The 18,296-nt window shown below is 40.5% G+C and overlaps 1 protein-coding gene across 1 annotated transcript in view; it reads right to left on the bottom strand.

Moving 5' to 3' along the window:
• The window catches only part of USP47 (ubiquitin specific peptidase 47), a 3,572,488-nt gene that overhangs the window by 898,166 nt on the left and 2,656,026 nt on the right, over positions 1–18,296 (bottom strand). The window contains exon 23 of the mRNA XM_044082726.1: positions 17,170–17,289. Within this exon, the coding sequence (XP_043938661.1) occupies positions 17,170–17,289 (120 nt within the window). The remainder of the gene's footprint in view (positions 1–17,169; positions 17,290–18,296) is intronic.

Genomic DNA, 18,296 nt, shown 5'->3' with positions numbered 1-18,296 from the left:
ACAGGCCCATTTTAATCCTAAACCATGATTGTAAAGTGTTTATGTCTATAACTGCTAAAAGAATGGCAACAATGATGCCAAAATTGATAGATACAGGATCAATGTAGCTATGTGGAGGGGAGGTAAACATTTGACAACATTAACAGAACACTGATGATCCAGAAGGGAGCAGAATGTAAAACAATACAACGGTTGTTGGCAGGTCCTGATGCAAAGAAAACATTTGACAGAGAAAGCTGGGAGTTTATGAGCAGAATAACGGAAACATTTGGATTCCTTGATAGAATTATAAGGCTGATTAGGATATATGAGGGACCGAAAGCAAAAATTAAAGTGAATGGGTTTCCCTCTGATAACTTATGTTTGAGCAGAGGAACCAGGCAGGTGTCTTATTTACCCTTTGTTATTTGCATTATATTTAGAACCACTGGCAAAGAAAATAAAGGACACAGAAATTCAAGGACATAATTGGTATGGTAATCAAGAAAAGCTGGCTCTATTTGAAGATGATATTAAATACCTGATAAAACCAGAAAAGGACATTTCAGTGTTGTGGAACATGTTGAGACAAAATTATTAAAGCTAAAACAAGGGTAACAGTTGCAAATTATGTACTCACACTTAAATTGGTTCAGCAGTATCCATATTTATGGGGACATGATAACATGAAGTACTTACAGTACACAATAAAAATGATTCTGGTGTGGCAGCTACAGATATGTGGGAAGAGCCTAAAGCAAAAGATAATATAAACATTGAGAAAATGGAAACTCTGTTTTATGGATATGGATAATAAGATACAAGCAGTTAAAATATTTTAGTCCCTTTAAGTTTTAAACACAGGTCAGGCATATTTGTATCAATCAGAGGAGAAGTTGTAGACAGCAAATAAAAAGATGAAGGATTTTATCTGCGAAGGGAAGATGGCAAGAGTCAAGTGAGATAAAATGATTGCTCTAATACAGCAGGGTGCTTTGGGATTGCCCAATTTGAAGGGGTATTTCACAGCTACACAGTTAAGGCTTCTATACATAGCACAAGCAGAAACCTATAATTCAAAGTGGAAAGTGATGATGATGAAACAGTAGGGAAGCTCAAGAAACAAGGAGAGACTGGGATTTTGGAAGCAGATCCTTAAGGAGAATAACAGCCATACAGAATACTATATTCAGACATCAGAAGAAAGTACTCTAAAAACTAATAAGCCAACATGGGAATGGAGAAAAAAATAGTTTCTTCTGATAGGGATGACTACAAATAGGGATACAAACAATAGGCAAGAGGGGGCTGGAATTTATTGGAGAAAACTGGCAAAAGTACCAAGCAGCAAATAAATAGAGAGGGAAAGGTAATTTAACAGGAAGAGGCCAATAATTTATTTGGACTGCAGGCTACAGACTGCATTGCCTATTGAGGACTGATATCAGTGTATATACAAAGAGAAACAAACAGGGGGATCCTAAATGACAGATTTACACTTGTAGAATTTTTAGTATAATCTAGACCAAAAGCTGCTGTTAAAAAATAAATAATTAGTAGAGAGCATACAAATTACTGCATGATAACTGTAAGAATCAATCAAAGGAGTTCAGAAAGAATTGAGAGGAAAAATTAGAAAAGCAATTCACAAAGAAACAATAGGATATATATGTATGTCTCCCAAATATGCAACAATGTTTATAAGATTTAGGATCTTTGGAAGCATTTAAATAAGTATTTTTATATCCCAAGTAGATTCCAAAGAATTTTTCCTCAAGTAGATAGCAAATGTTGGACGTGTGATGGGGAAGGAAGAATAATTGGGAGCATACTTTCTGACAGTGCAATGAGTTGGCAGACTTTAAAAAAAAACTCCTTGCAGACTACTCTACCAGAAATACTGGGTTCTATATTATATGAACAAAAGTTCATATAAGCGAACGCTCTAATGAGCGAAACTCCCGGACATGGCAGTGCGTGTTGTGGGATTGTAGTACAGTGAAGATTGGAGTTTTTGCCCTTTCCTCACTGTAGTGCGATCTCGGAGTTGGAATATATATTTAGCGGGGAATGTGGGGAGGGGGGGGCACAGCCTCTCCACAATATTGTTTTCGATGTCTGTGATTTTCGCTCATTGAGCATTTGTTTATATGAACTTCCGTTCATATAATATAGACCCAAATACTGGGTGAGCAAATTGGTATGACTAACAAAATTATATTTTTGACCTATGATACAGAGTCTGAATTGCCTAGACATAGTAAGGCTTTGGTGAGTCTAATTATGGTAGCTGCCAAAAAAGCAATTAGAAAACGGAAATCAAAGTCTAAACCAACTATACTAGAAGTAGTGAATATAGTAACAGAGATAAAACAAATGGAAATGGCATCTTTGGAAAAGGGTAGGTGCAAATAACATAAAAAATGGGAATACTACATGCAGCGGAGGAATGAGGTTTAAAAGAAGGCAAGATTTGAATAAGCTATGTAATATTTGACCGACAGTGACTGGATAGATTATAAGTGATGTATAATATTTGCAACTAAAATTATGTCAATATGGCTTGTTTTCATTTATATAAATGTATTACTGCCTATGTCATAAGTCATAATATAACAAAGATGTTTCTTGTACAAAAAAGACAAAGAAATTGACAGGTATGAAGTGTGGGACAATTTAATAGCTCCTTTGGGTGTAACAGTACATGAGGTAAGAACATTTATTCTTATTAACAAAGAGACGTTTTGTGAAATTATATTCAAGACTGTTTTTTTCATTGGAATTTTTTCTTGGAAAACATGAAAAAAGAAAGACTGTAATCCATGGAATCTTTATGTGATAAAATCATTTAACAGGGAAACAAAAAAATTGTGTACAGTTTTGAATAGAGGTAAAGAGAGAGACTTTGAAAGGACATTTGAAAATTTTATGTAAATAAGTACTGGATAATGCAAATGTTTATGACAAAAGGGGTTTACAGACTGGTTGACAGGATGTAATATTGTGTTAAATGTAGACAGAGAAAAAATATGCATATACCAAGCATGATACATGTGGAGGGAAACAGAGGAGTCATAAAATACTGGGCACAACCCAAAACAGGTTTTTTTTTTTGTTTGTGTAAAAGGACATCTGGTAAGTAACTGTGATAAAAGAAAATGTTAATTTGTGGGGAAATGGGACACGATGCAAACAAATGTGAACTGAAATGTTATAAATGTGACAAAATTAGTCATTTATGGATGGACTGCAAAAGTGAAAATAAGAGTATGGAAAAAGAGAAGAAATTAAACAAACAGATTAAATTTTAGAATTTGTAGAAATAGAAGAAAATATAGATGAGAAAAAAATAAAAGGGGACGCAGAAGAAAGTTCTGAAATAAGTGATGAAAAAGGCATAAACTGAGAAGTAGTAAAAGAAAAAAATCTACTGGGAAAAGGTAAAAGAGAAAAAGAAAATTTAAAGGGATAAGTACAAAACAAAAAAGGAAATGCATGAAAAAATATAGACTGCAAATGACTGGGAGTTGGTATAATGGTTAAGGTCTCTGTCTCACTGTGTTTGATTCATTCCTTTGGGAAGGAAACTGGCTACGCTTAGAATGGCCTATTAAGAAAGCTAGCCTAGTAATTAGCTGTGAACTTATGAAACCACAAATCTAAAGAATGGGGAAAATGAAAAATTTAGAGTGCTTTCTGTAAATATGAGAAGTATTACGAATATTGTAAGAAAAACAGGGATTTTGGAGTGGTGTAATACATGTGATGTAGATGTAATTATGTTACAAGACACAAGGTTTTTAACAAATGAAGAAAAATTACAGACAGAGAAACTATGGGAATGAAAGAAAATCTGGAATTTGGAAAATGAGAGCTGTTTGGGAATAGCCATATTCAGTAAAAATATAGTAAGGATATCAGACATAACTTTAGCAAAAATGGGAAGAAAAAAACTGTAGATTTAAAATGGAAAGAACAAGTGTACAGAATTACGACATCATATGCTTATACTAACTGTAAAGAAACAAAGCTTTTTTCATAGGATTTTCAACTGTATAGTGATACATAAGAATGTTATAACAACAGAAGACTAATTGTGATTTAAGAGGCAAGCGCAAAATGAAAAGAAATTATATAAAAATGTTGAAAGTTATAAAATGTTTTAGTTAAAACTTTGGGACAAAAATTCATGGACTTCAAAAGGGGTATGTATAGAACTGAAATAGATTTTAAGGTATCAAAAGATTTAGTTATAGGAGAAGGGGAGGTAGTTTAAACAGGATTTTCTGATTACTGTGCAATATGGCTAGAGATAAAGAAAAATAAGGAATATATAAAAACAGGAAAGGAATAAAAAGGATAAACGAGAAAGCACTGAAAGACGAAGGAAAGAGATTAGTAATACAATTACGAAGAGATCATATAACTATGAGAACATTTTATAAAAACTGGTCTGAATGGTGGATAATATTTAAGGAAAAATATAAAAAATGCTTTTTACAGTGGCAATGTGATGTGAGAAAAGCAGAGAAAAACTATGAAAGTGCATACAATGATGTACTGGAAAATATTTAGAACATAATCATAGAAAGTACTTTGACAAAGAAAAATAATTTTATGAAAGAAATCAAGAGAATACAATTATTACATAAGCAATTCTATTTTTACAAGGAAAAAGAGAAGATGTATCGAGTTACGTAGGCAGATTAGTAAAGGAAGATGGTAGTGTAATGACAGAAATAAAAAATGTAAAGGAGAAATAGAAAGAACTCAGGAAAATATTATAAATAGTGCAAAAGAAATCTTCAAAGAAAACGAGGTAGTGAAAAAACATGGAAAGTAAACAAAAAGTTAATAGAAAAGGAGAATAAAGAGGTAGATGAAGTATCAGGACAAGTACATACAGACTTGGTTGCACCACCAGATGGAATATGCTATAAAATGTATAAAAGTTTAAGGAACTGGCAAAACATATTTTTAAAGATTTTGAAAAAAATAAATGAAGGTTTAATGAATTGTAGACTCTCTGCATTACTTCTAAATGTGATAGTATGGGAAACAAATACAAAATGAAGGAGGCAGTGTAAATAATATCTGAAGGCTTAACAATTCCAGTTATGTTAACATATGCAGATGACATAATAATTGTAAAAAAAAAATTTGGATAAAAGTAAGAATTTACACAAATGAATGTCTAGAGGTGATAGGGATGGCTTTAAATAAAGGGAAAGGTAAAGTTTCACATGATCTAGTAAAGACAGGGGGTATATATTTTACAATGAATGGAATTTCGGGGTTAGATATAAAACACAGGACTAAAGATGCAAGTAGAATTCAATGGGAAAAGCAACAAAAGAAATAAAACAAATCTGTCTTTTCTGGAGAACATATAAATTATCATTCAGGAAAAAAAAAGGCTTATTTGATAAATTAAGTAGTGATGGGGAAAAAAAGAAGTTATGTACTTACCATAACGTTCCCAAGATTGTTGTCCATCTCGCCATTCATTCTTACTGGATGGGTTCGGAGCCAATCCTTGGCTTTGACTCAGCCGAATAAACTAGCTCAAAGTCTCTAACTTGGCTCATGGCGGGAAGGTATCCCATCATGCAGTGGTGTAATTCCTCAGATCTTGTTTGCTGCCAACTATAAATAATCTGTGAAAACTACCAATGATACAGCAAGTATAGAAACAATAAGGAAAAAACTACAAATGAGCTCCTTAGTAAGGAAAGAAAACCCCACCTCTAGGTGTCCTTGGCTGGGGGAAGGTGGGAGGGTCATAAGAATGAATGGCAAGATGGGACAACAAACATGGAACGTTATGGTAAGTACACAACCTTTTTGTTATGTTGTCCTATCTCGCCTTCACTCTTACTGGATGGGACAGCACCCCTATCACCTTTTCCCTGGCTGGCTCACGGAAGAACACCTTTGAGCACAGTGGAACCCAAAGGAGGCCCTGTCCCTGGAGGCCAAATCCATTTTGTAATGAGTAATAAATGTATAAGGAGTTACCCACGTAGCAGCAGCAGAAATACTGTCAGTACTGGCAGTAAGGAGACAGTCGTCTAGATACGGAAGCACTTGGAATCCCGGATGTCTCAAGCAAGCCATGACTACTGTCATGCATTTGGTGAACACTCTGGGGGCTGTAGTGAGACCAAAGGGCAGAGCTTGAAGCTAGTAATGACTGGCTCCCAACTGGAAGCATGACTCATTGATGCTCTGTCCATTTTTATGTGGTAGTATGCATCTTGGAAGTCTATTGAGCACATCCAATTGTCTTTCCCTAAAAAGGGAAGAATCTACTGCAGTGTCACCATTCGGAACTTGGACTTCTTCACAGATTTGTTTAGCTTGCTGAGATCCAAAATGGGTCTCCAGTCCCATGTTTTTTTTTTGGCACTAAAAAGAAACTTAAGTAAGTTCCAAATCCTATTTGGTCTCAGAGGACTTCTTGGACGACTCTTGTTCATAGGTTCATAGGTTAGTACTAGGCTAACTGCCCTTGTGAGCCATTTTAAGCCTAGCCAGTTATCCCCTGTGAGATTCAAACCCTGTACCTTGTGTTTGTAAGGCAAACACCTTAACCATTAGGCCACCCTCCCAACCTCTTGTCTAGCAACTTTTGAATTTCTACAGTTGCTTGTTCCCTTTGACTGGGTGGAGCATCTGGGATTGTTCTGATCTGTGGGGCAGGATGGCAAAAGAGAATGGAATAGCCTCTGCTTTGTACCCACTTGTCTCTTGTGATATCTCGCCATACTTTTGGGTACAAAAAAACACGGCCCCAACTGCAGAAGGGACTCCTTTCAGGAGTGCTGGTAGGGGTGGCTGCAAAAGGAATCACAGTCACCGTGGTTTTGGGGACCCTTCTGTCTCTAGGACAGCGTCTACCATTATTGCCTCCCCCTCTGCCCCTGGGGAAGGATTCACCTAGTGCATCTTGAAAAACTCCCTGGGAATCTTTTGAACCACATTTTCCCACTCTTCTAACCTTTAGGATAAGGTTTTGAAGGAAAGGAAAAAACGTACCCTAATGGCAGAGAGAGTCTTCCCTTCCTGCTCACATCTGGTAAGTGTGTCCCTGACTTTAGGTCCAAAAAGTGAGGAACCATCAAAAGGGGCGTTGGTAAAGGTAGACATGAAGAGCTCTGCAAAGTTGCAAAAGCGCATCCAGGAGTGCCTCCTCAGGGAAACTCCGGAACCCATTGCCCTGCTTGCTCCATCTGCAGCAGAGGATATTAGCCTCATGGAGGAGTTAACAATGGAATTTAAGTTAGATAGCTGAGAAGTGACCTTTTCTGATACCCCCGCAGCCAATGAACCTTGGAGAGTATCTCCTAATGCCTTCAGGAGATCTCTTTGTAACCTCGTAAAGTGCAAAAGATAGTTCAGCGATCTAAGGGAAAATGTCGCTGGCAAAAAAACACACTTCCCATATTATGTCCATCATCCAGGAGTCCTTGTTTGGTGGCTGGATAGAAGAGGATGTTTCAGAGAGTTCCTTCTTGGTGGCTGCTGGCACCACAATAGCATCGACAGGTATGCCTTTCGTCAGAAATTCTTTTTCTGCAGGTGCTGACAAGAACTTATTTGGCCTCCGAGGGACTGGTTCCATAGTGTCTGGTGACTCCCAAGCCTTTCAACTAACCAAGTCCAGTAGCTCATCAAAAGGCGGGGACACCCAGGAGGCTGAAGGTTGAGATCCAAAAGCCTTCAGGTACACAGGCTCCTCATCAGAAGGGTTGATGAATTTCCAGCCCCTTCTCTGTTTCAGGATCTCTAGGATACCTGCGAAGGAGTTATCTTAAGAGGACGAACGTGGGGACCCTTCTGACTCCTCGAGGTCAGTGTCAGAGGTGATGGACTCATCAGGGGAGTCAATATGCTTCCTTTGCATGTTCTTTTCGAGGGGTCTCCTCAGAAGGGTATACTGGGGAGCTCTCGGAAGAGTGAGGGGAGGGTCCCCTTTGTCAAGAGGCACTGAGTATGGCAACAGGCAATTTCTTCCTGTTTTCTGACAGCAATGCACATCCTGGGGAAATCCAACATGATAGTGGACAAGATTGAAGGTGCTTTAACAAAGTATTAGTTTAAGAGTGTGCACACGTATGCAACCGGCTTATTGTATGTTTTTTATTTTTTATATTTTTTCCCCTAACAGATTTTTTTTTTTCAAATGAATTGTGCAGGTTATAGGTCACATTAAAGGTGGGAAAAATTCTGAAATTATTTATTACGGTCTCATTTTTTTATATCACAAAACCTGGTATTTTAACAGGGGTGTGGGGTTTTTTTTTGTCTTTTCGGCTTTTCCCAGTTAGGGGTCGCCACAGCGGAACTCCGGTCCACTAATGACTGGCAGTAGATTTTTATGGTGCCGAGTTGCCAGCCAGATGCCCAACCTTCAGCGAAGGCACAGGGGTGTGTACACGTTTTATAGCTACTGTAAGTATGATACATTTTGGGGTATGTTAAAAAAAAAAAAAAAAGAGTATATAAATAAATAAAATGTTACCAAGAAAAATACTTTTGTGGAAAATAAAAACATGACATAGAAAAAGACAGACTATATGCTGCTTCATTAAATTTGTACAAAGTGATAAAGCCGATAAATGAAAAAGATGAGAGATTTGTAGTAAAATTGTATAAGTATAAATAAAAGGGAAAAACTGTGTATAAATAAAATGTTACCAAGAAAAAATATTTTTTGTGAAAAATAAAAACATGACACAGAAAAAGACAGAAAAGTATGGTATACGATTACTATGTAAAACCATGGGGGAAAACTAAATGATGAAAAAAATAAAGCTATAGAAATAAGCAAATGGTGTAACCACAAAGTAGAATGACAAGATTTTTGTGGAGACTGGTAACAGATAAAGTGTCAGTAAAAGGAAATATGTCATATGAAAAGAAAACTGATAGAAAATGTTTACATTGTCAAATAGAAGAAACTGTGGAACATACGATTTTGAAATGTAAAAGAGTAAAAAAGTTATGGGGAAAACTATGTACAGAAGATTTATTTTCAAAGATATAAAAGAAGTGGATAAAATAAACATGGATATGATTAAATATAGATATAAGAAAAGAAGTAAAGAATATGTTAAAATAATAGATAAACAGTTATTTTATGTCATATGGGTTATATTAATGAAATAATAAACAAAATTATGTTTAATGGTAAATGGATTTTAGCAGCAATGTTAAGTAAAGACATATGATGGTTATGGAAATAGAAGTTATGTTCTTACCATAACGTTCCATGTTAGTTGTCTTCTTCTCGCCTTCTTCTTGCTGGATGGGTTCGGAGCCGACCTCGGCTCCGACTCGGCCACTCTAAAAGCTCGAGAGTTGGTTCCACCGGCTCGAGGCTCCCCTTATATCCCACAATGCTAGGCGAGAGTTACCTCAGATCTCGTTTGTAAGCTAACCCCAGCTTATAACAGAAAACAGTATAACTGTAAAAACAGAATCCACCTCTAACAACAGGAAGAAAGAAGGGTGACCTACATCCTGAAACAAGAAATATGCATAATAGCATATGACTAAGAAAGAGGTGGTAGAAAGAGAGGTCACGATCACAACTCCTCTAGGTCTGTCCAGGCCAGGGGGAAGGAGGGTGGGACGCAAGAAGAAGGCGAGAAGAAGACAACTAACATGGAACGTTATGGTAAGAACATAACTTCTATATGTTAAGTTGTCTATCTCGCCTTCATTCTTGCTGGATGGGACCGCGTCCCTAGCACCTTGTCCCGGGTGGCCTAACGGAACAGACTCCTGAGAACAGTGGAACCAAAATTAGCTCTATGCCTAGAAGCTAAATCCAACTTATAATGGGAAATAAAAGTGTGAGGAGTAGCCCAAGTAGCCGCTGCACAAATGGTGTCAATAGGCAGTCTGTCTTGGAAGGCTAGAGAAGTAGCCAAAGCTCTGGTGGAATGGGCTTTAGGTTTATTAGGCAGTTTTGGTGTCTAATCTCATAAACAAGGGTAATCAGAGATGTTAGCCATCTGGATAATGATACCTTTGAAACTGGAAGTCCCTTTCTGCTTTCCGCATAGGAGACAAACAGCTGATCAGATTTTCTGAATTGTTTGGTCCTGTCCAAGTAGTACCTTAATTGGCGATGAACATCCAGGCAGTGTAATTTTGTTCAGACCTATTTGAATACTCTGGGAAAAAGACAGGAGGTCAATGCTTTGGTTTAGATTTGATGTTGAAACCACCTTAGGCAAAAGGACGGGTTAGTTAAGGAAACTCTGTCCTTATGGAACAAAAGATAAGGAGAGCGACAACTGAGTGCTTGAAGTTCTCAAATTCTTCTAGCTGATGTGATAGCCACCAGAAAGAGAGTTTTCCATGATAATAATTTCAAGGAACATGAAGCTGCAGGTTCGAAAGGGGAAAGAATCAAGGAAGCAAGAACTAAATTTAGGTCCCAAGGAGAAGGAGGATTTCTTATAGGAGGTCTGAGAAGAAGAAGTCCTTTCAAAAAGGCTTTGCAAAGTTTGTGGGACATTAGGGCAGATTCAGAAATGCCCACATGAAAATTAGAAATAGCTGCCAACCGAACCTTAAGAGTAGATGGAGATGAACCTGCATGGAAGAGTTCAGCAAGAAAATCAAGGACTAGTTGGATGGAAGCGGTGAAAGGATCTATGTCCTTTCCTTGTGCCCAATATGAGAAGCGTTTCCACTTACTCAAATAAATCTTTCGAGTGGAAGATTTATGGGAAGCCATCAATATATCTCTAACCGAGTGAGATAAATGAGGAAGCCTGGCTACGGTTGGAACTGGAGGAACCAAGCAGTGAGGTTCAGAGAGGGAGAGGAGCGATGAAACTGACCCGATTGGTGGATCAAAAGATCTGGAACTAGGTCCAGACTCCACGGTCGCTCCAAGAGATAACGATGTAGAAAGGGGAACCACACTTGTCGAGGCCAGTAAGGAGCAATGTGGATCAATGAGGCCTTCTGAGCGATAGCTTTCTGTATTACTTGAGAGATCAGAGGGAAAGGAGGAAATGCATACAGAAGACCACGGGGCCAAACTTGGACTAGAGCGTCCCTGCTGGGTTGGCCTGGTAAAGGGAATAGAGTGAAGTATTCTCTGCACTTGCTGTTTTGGGAGTAGCAAAAGATCGCAGCAAGGCTGACCCCACTTGAGAAATATCTCTCACTACAGAGTCTTTCAGAGACCACTCGTGAGGCATGAGTATAGCTCTGCTCAACTTGTCCGCAATGTGATTGGACTTCCGGGGATGTCGTTGCTATCAGAAAACGCTGAGAAGAAATCGCCCATTGCCACAGTCTGAGTGCTTCTCGACACGGGGGGTATGTTCTGTTCCCCCTTTGTTTTTTGTTGTACCACACTACAGACATGTTGTCTGTCTGGATTGCAATCGTTCCTAAGGGAAGAGAGTCTTGAAGGGCTTGCAACGCTAAAAGCACTGCTCTCATCTCCAGAACATTTATGTGCAAGTGGCATTCGTTTGGTTGCCATGTGCCCTGGACTGTCCTGCCCTGATAATGCCCCCCCCACCCGATCAGGGAGGCATCCGTTGTTAGAGTAGCAACCGGAGGAGGTGGAACAAATGGTCTTCCGACAGAAGCTGGGGAAGACATCCACCACATGAGATGCTTTTGCGCTTGCGTGATCATAATGGTCTAAGACATTGGAAGTACCTGGTATGACCATTGAAAAATAAGCATCCACTGAAGAAACCGCCTGTGGTTTCTGGCCAATGGGAGGAGAGGTATGGCGCTGCCATAATTCCCAACACCTTTAGAACTAACCTGGCTTTGGCTCTGTTGTTGTTGAGAAGAAGTGACACCAATTTGTGAATGTCTGATATCCTTTGGTTCGTTAAGCGTTGCAGAGACATGTTTATAGTATCTAAATTTGCGCCTATGTAGGTAATAGTACGACAAGGCGACAAAACAGACTTTTCGCAATTTATTGAAATACCCAGTTTTTGACAAACGAAAAGTATAATCTCTGGCCATCAAAAGGAGATGCTTGGTGGGAGCTGTGAGAAGCCAGTCGTCCAAATATGGAAACACCTGGAATCCTTGTCGTCTCAGGTGAGAAGCTACCACTGCCATGCATTTGGTAAACACCGGGGCAGTGGTGAGACCAAAGGGCAGGGCCCTGAACTGAAAATGACTGGTTCCCAGCCTGAAGCGGAGGAATCTTCTGGAGCGTCTGTTCATTTTATGTGATAGTACGCATCCCGAAGGTCTATAGAGCACATCCAGTTTCCTTTGCCCAAAAGGGGAAGAATGGATTGCAGCGTGACCATCCGAAATCTTGTTTTCTTGACTGATTTGTTCAAGACACTGAGATCCAAAATGGTCTCCAGTCCCCTGTTTTCTTGAACTAAAAGAACCTTGAGTAGATTCGGATCCTTGTTGGTCTGCTGGCACTAACTGAATTGCTCTTTTGCAAGCAGTTTTGAAATTTCCAAAGCTGCTATATCCCTTTGAGCCGGGTGGAACATCTGGAAGGGATTTTTGACTGATTTGGAAGCGAAGAAAGGGGATAGAATAGCCTTGAAATGATGGACTGTACCCATTTGTCTTGAGTCAGGGATAGCCAGGCTTCTGGGTACAGTGACAATCTTCCCCGACTGCCTCCGAAGATGGGCAGTCGGGCAACACTCAGGGATGCTGAAAGGGCTTGTCAGGAAAGGCTTCCCGATTGCCCTGGTTCTGCGGACCCCCTGCCCCTAGGGCGACGTCTACCATTGTTATTCCCACCTCTGCCTTTGGTAGGAAAGCGACTCTGTCGTCAGGCGAAGTCCCTTGAGATTGTTTACGGAACCACATCTTCCCACCCTTCTGGCCTTTGGGGTAAGGCCTAGAAGGAGTCGAAAAACGGACTCCGACGGCAGAAAGGGTCTTGCCATCAGTCTCGCACCTAGTCAAGGTTTCTTTCACTTGGACCAAAGAGAGATGATCCATCAAAAGGAGTTCGTGAAAGACGTCTTGAAAGGTTCCATAAAGTTGCATAGCCGCATCCAGGCGTGCCTACGTAAGGCTACCCCTGTCCCTCTGCTCTGCTCCCTCCATCGGCCGCATTAGACAGGAGACGCATGGTCTAGTTGGTTATCGTATTAACGGTAGCCAGATCCGTGTTCATTTTCTCTTGAAACCCGCAGCTGTAGGGTCCTTAACATTTCACTCGCTTCCTTGATCAAGTCCCTTTGAAGACGAGTGAAATGGCACAGGTAATTCAGCGAACGCATGGTAAATGTCGCTGAGGTGAACATCCGCTTCCATACCTATCCATGGACCTAGATTCCTTGTTAGGTGGATGGACAGGCACTGAAGGATCAGCCAGTTCCTTCTTTGTGGCAGCAGCTACCACCATAGCATCCACAGAAACTCCTTTTGATAAAAACTGCTTGTCTGATGGAGCTGTGATGAATTTGGAGGGTCTCCTGGGAGTGGGGTCCACTGAATCAGGAGCCGTCCATGCCTTCTTAGCAACCACCTGCATGAGGGGGTCGAAGGGGGGGGGACACCCAGGAGGTGGAAGGACGAGAGCCAAACGCCTCAAGATACACAGATTCGTCCCCCGAAGGGTTCAGGGCTGGCCAATTTCCCCTCTGTTTCAGGACCTCCAGAATGTCTGCAAATCAGACATCTTCAGAAGGGGAACGGCGCGAACCCTCAGAATCATCCAGATCTGTGTCCGACGTGATAGACTCAGGTGAGTCAATGTGTTTCCTCTTGCACTTCCTCTTCCGAGGAGGCTCTTCTGCCAAATCAGGAGAGGCCTCGGAAGAGGATGAAATCCCCAAAGGGGGCTCCTGAGGAGCTGGCTCTCTGTGGTCCGGGATGAGGGAGTGAGTCGACTTACCCTGAGGCATAGAGGGAGGGGCTGACGGAGCCGACTGTGGAGTAGAGCCAGGCTCTAACACACTCCGCATGACCTCGAATGCACCCCTGTCAGGCAGAGCCAGAGGTCCCGGCCCGAGGAGCTAAGGACCCCCTCGGCACCGACAGTGATGGCTCCGAGGCGATGTCGGAGCCGAACTCACCAGCGAGAAGCAGAGGAGAGGGAGAGGGGACAAGGTCCGATGCCACTCACCCCTCGGAGCCGACGAGGAAGTCCGGCGCCGAGATTCCTCAAGGAAGAAAAGCGAGCGACGACGGCGAAGACAATTGTCTCGGCTCGGTGACCACAGTCTCGGTTCCGACACGACCCGGCTCGAACTCAAAAGAGGAAGGAGGAAAGAGTTGATGGACGGGGCGGCACCGACTGATGAGTCGGGCTCTGAAGCATCTGGGCTAGTGCCTCGGACTTAAGTAGTCGACTCACCACCCTCTGAAGGTCATGATCGGAGAGCCTCGATGACCTAGAGGAATGAGACCTTTGGCTCCCGTCAGACAGCAGGGGAGATCCTGGAGCCGAATGAGCGGAGCCAAGAGAAGGTGACCTAGACCTCTTTCTGGTTGTCGGCTCCGAAGATCTTATCGAGCCGACACGGTACCTCGATAACCTCGGCTCGCCGGAGCCGAGAAAGCCACAGAAACTGTGGACTGAGTCTTATCGGCTCCAGCCGGAGCCGATAAAGGCAAAGGTTGAACAACCTGAGGTCTCGGCTCAGAAGCCGGAGCCGAAGACCTCGATGCCTTAGAGGGCTTCCCTGTTGAGACAGACAGGGAATCCTCTGGCTTCAACAAGCCTCTCAGAATTAGCTTGTTTTTTCTTTCCTGCAGGACCCTGGGGCTGAAGCCATGGCAAACAGCACAGGAGTCCTGCAGGTGCAAAGGCCCCAGACAATAGACACAAGAAGTGTGAGCGTCTGTCAGAGACATTTTCTGACAGCACGCATCACACTTCTTGAATCCGGAGACCTTTGCTTCTTTAGACATAGCCTAACTGACAGGTGTACACAAACACACACTCAAACACCCAGTTATACCCTGTCAGAAAATATAATAAATTTTGTAATAATCCTAGAAAAGTACAAAATTATAGTAAACTACACAAACACTCCCTTAGGGAAGAGAAGGCCTAAGGCCCAAGGGAAGAACCAAAGGTTCTTTTAGAAAGAAACGGGAAAAAAAAATAGGGTCGGGGATAAAGTCTATAATCTACACTAATCTAAGAAGAATTTAACTTAAAAAGGGGTAAAAAGAGTAACTTTTAGAAGAAAAAGCTAACACTCACCAGGAACCGGTAGAAGCAACCAACCTCGAAGCTGTAGCGGCAAACGAGATCAGAGGTAACTCTCGCCTAGCATTGTGGGATATAAGGGGAGCCTCGAGCCGGTGGAACCAACTCTCGAGCTTTTAGAGTGGCCGAGTCGGAGCCGAGGTCGGCTCCGAACCCATCCAGCAAGAATGAAGGCGAGATAGACAACTTAACATAAAGGAGTAGGAGTCTAACAGGGATGAAAATTTAGTATGACTGTAAAGGAAATTATGAATATGTGTAAACAGATTTGTATATCTACATATTTGTACATTTGTAAATAAGTTGTAAATAAGAGTTCTTTTAGTATAAAAATAAAATACCCCAACTCTTTTTGATAGGTGCGCTTCAGTGAGGAACATGGAAGTAAGCCCATTTCTTCACTGTAGTGCGATCTCAGAGTTGGTCTATTTAATGTGCAGGGTGTGTGTGTGTGTGTGTGTGTGTGTGTGTGTGTGTGTGTGTGTGTGTGGGAGGGGCACAGACCCCCCCCCCGGAAAATAGTAGAGGTTAGCTAACTGCCGTGGCTGGAAGTGGGGAATGTCGAAAATATTGAATGCACTTAATTGTGTAAACCATTTTCGACATTCTGCTCTTTCATGCTTTTCAAAAATAACATTATTTTTTGGCCATAACATTAATCGGCCTAACACTAATCAACCCTTCAATAGTAAATCATATATGTATACACACACACACACAAATATATATATATATATATATATATATATATATATATATACACACACACACACACACACAAACACACATACACACACACATGCATACATATATTTACTCTCACATAGAGACATGCACGTGCGCACACACACACACAAACACACACACATGTACATACTGAAATTGGTCAAAACTGATCACTGCTCTACCTTGGTTAACAAATTCAATAAAGAAATGCATATAAAACATTACAAAAGTCACCCATTCCTACGCTATGAAAACAAAGGGAATGAATGCAGATGAATGAGAGAGAAAAGAAAAAAATACATATTACATTCTTAAAACAGTTTCTTTTAGTCTAGGATCACCCTTGGCATTACAGAGTCATGTCACTAAATAGCTTACAATGGAGAGAGGAAGGGGCACTGTAAAGTTTTTTTTGCCTTTGCAAATTCAACAGTGATGAAAAAAAACAGACTACGTAGTAAATGTTCATACAAACAATGATATGGCATAACTTTATTAATAGATAACTGCAGGTTTAGCTTTGTAAGCAAGTGGTTCAACTATAAATGTGCAGTTAGGCAGGTGCCTCTACATAGATAAATTGAGGTGCTGGCAGTACTAAATTTCAAAGCAGGGCACATTTACTCAGTAAGACAGGCCACTATCAGTCAGTACTGAAAAGATTTGGTGGAGAGGGAGGCGACAAAAAAGTAATAGGTGTCTCAAATGCACGAGATGGACAACATTCATTAGAAGAAGTGAAACACGAAAAGTAGGCTCAATCATATAAGAGGTCTAATGAACTTAAAAGCCCTCACTGATGATGAAATTCTACATTTTCCTTTGCTATCCACTGGTAATCATTAAGAAGTACCCCTAAAACTGCTGTGTGTAGGATTTACTGGGCTAAGACCATCTACCCTGCAACATAATCCAGAGTGCATTACAGGATGAAGGATGTGGATCCATATACATGTTCCAGTTCTGAAACTTAGTCCACACCTAAATGGATATTCCCATTGAGCTTACATACATACAGACACACTTTTTATTTCTGAATGTGGTAATACAGCATACTTACCTACTGTAATTAAAACATGGTCTAAACTCCCCAGTACAAATTCAAATACAGAAGTATGCAGTCATGCCTAGGATGCAAAAGCAGCATATAGTACTGCCACCATGTTCCTGTGAGTCTAATGGAATATAAATTTCATGCTATCATTTTCCTTTTCAGATACTGTGCAATACTTTAACAAATTGAATTTGGATGATGTGATTTTTACCTTATTGCTTCTGAAGAAGCCCTCCATTTTCAATGTTTTATTAAGTACATTCAACAAGCGTAAATCATTATAACAACGCTCCAAAACTACTCTCATTGTTTCAACAGGCAGGTCAGTAGCCTAGTAAAAGAGAAAATATGCAGTGTTAACTTTAAGAATAATTTAACAATGGACAGTAGTGACAATAATACAAATTAGACTGTTACCTTTTCCTTCTATGCATCACACATTCTTTGGGAAAGCATTTTTTTATCCATTTGGTACTTATAGTGTCTAACACCAACTAGTTGCATTCAGGTATAACCCCATAAATGATCTAGTGAAGTTGAGAATATTATACACAGGTGGAGAGTCTGAAAATATCACTCTGCAGCATATTACTTTGACCATTAAGTTGTACTGCCCATTAGAAACCACAAAGTATACCACCACATTAATGTCTTGTTTGCACTTAATGGAGATATACAGGTCTTAATTAAAGTCTGCTCCTAATTTCGCATGTTCAAATGACAGAAGAAAATTTTATTTATTTATTACTTTTTACCCAGAAAGTCTGACTGTAACGGAGCACATTTTCAGAGAAGGCCTGGAAAGAAATGTTCCAGACGCATGTCTTTGGAATGTAGGAAGAAACAGAAGCATCTGGAGGAAATCCACATGAACACAGAGAGGACATTCAGACTCCGCGCACAGAAGGCACCCCCAGCTGAGAATCGAACCAAAGAACCTCTCGCTGTAAGGCGAAGATGTTAACTGCTTGCACCACTGTGCCACCCATGTATTTACTTAGCTGTGTTGACCAAGCTGTTCTCACTTGACATAGCTTATTTTCAGAAGAACCACTAGGTGGCATTCATACTTGCCATGGGAAATTTGGCTACACTGAAACTATCACAAATGCAAAATGTTCAATTGTTTAGAAATGCCAGGATTAACTGATCAAATTCCATGACTGAGTGTAGCTAATGCAGGATATTCCCCACAGTTCATGTGGTTTCATCATAAGGATGAAGCAAATATTATAAAACAAAGCAAACCACTGATAAATCCTGCATTACCCACACACAAGTGGACTATTGCTGTTATAAAATATCTAAGAAAGAAACAGCTTAGCTTTAATGTCATTG

Source organism: Protopterus annectens, chromosome 9.part0 (assembly GCF_019279795.1).
Source record: "Protopterus annectens isolate FY-2018-M chromosome 9.part0, PAN1.0, whole genome shotgun sequence".
Classification (NCBI taxonomy): Eukaryota; Metazoa; Chordata; order Ceratodontiformes; family Protopteridae; genus Protopterus; species Protopterus annectens.
Note: the sequence above shows the minus strand (reverse complement) of the source record. Positions and strands in the feature narration are given on the sequence as shown.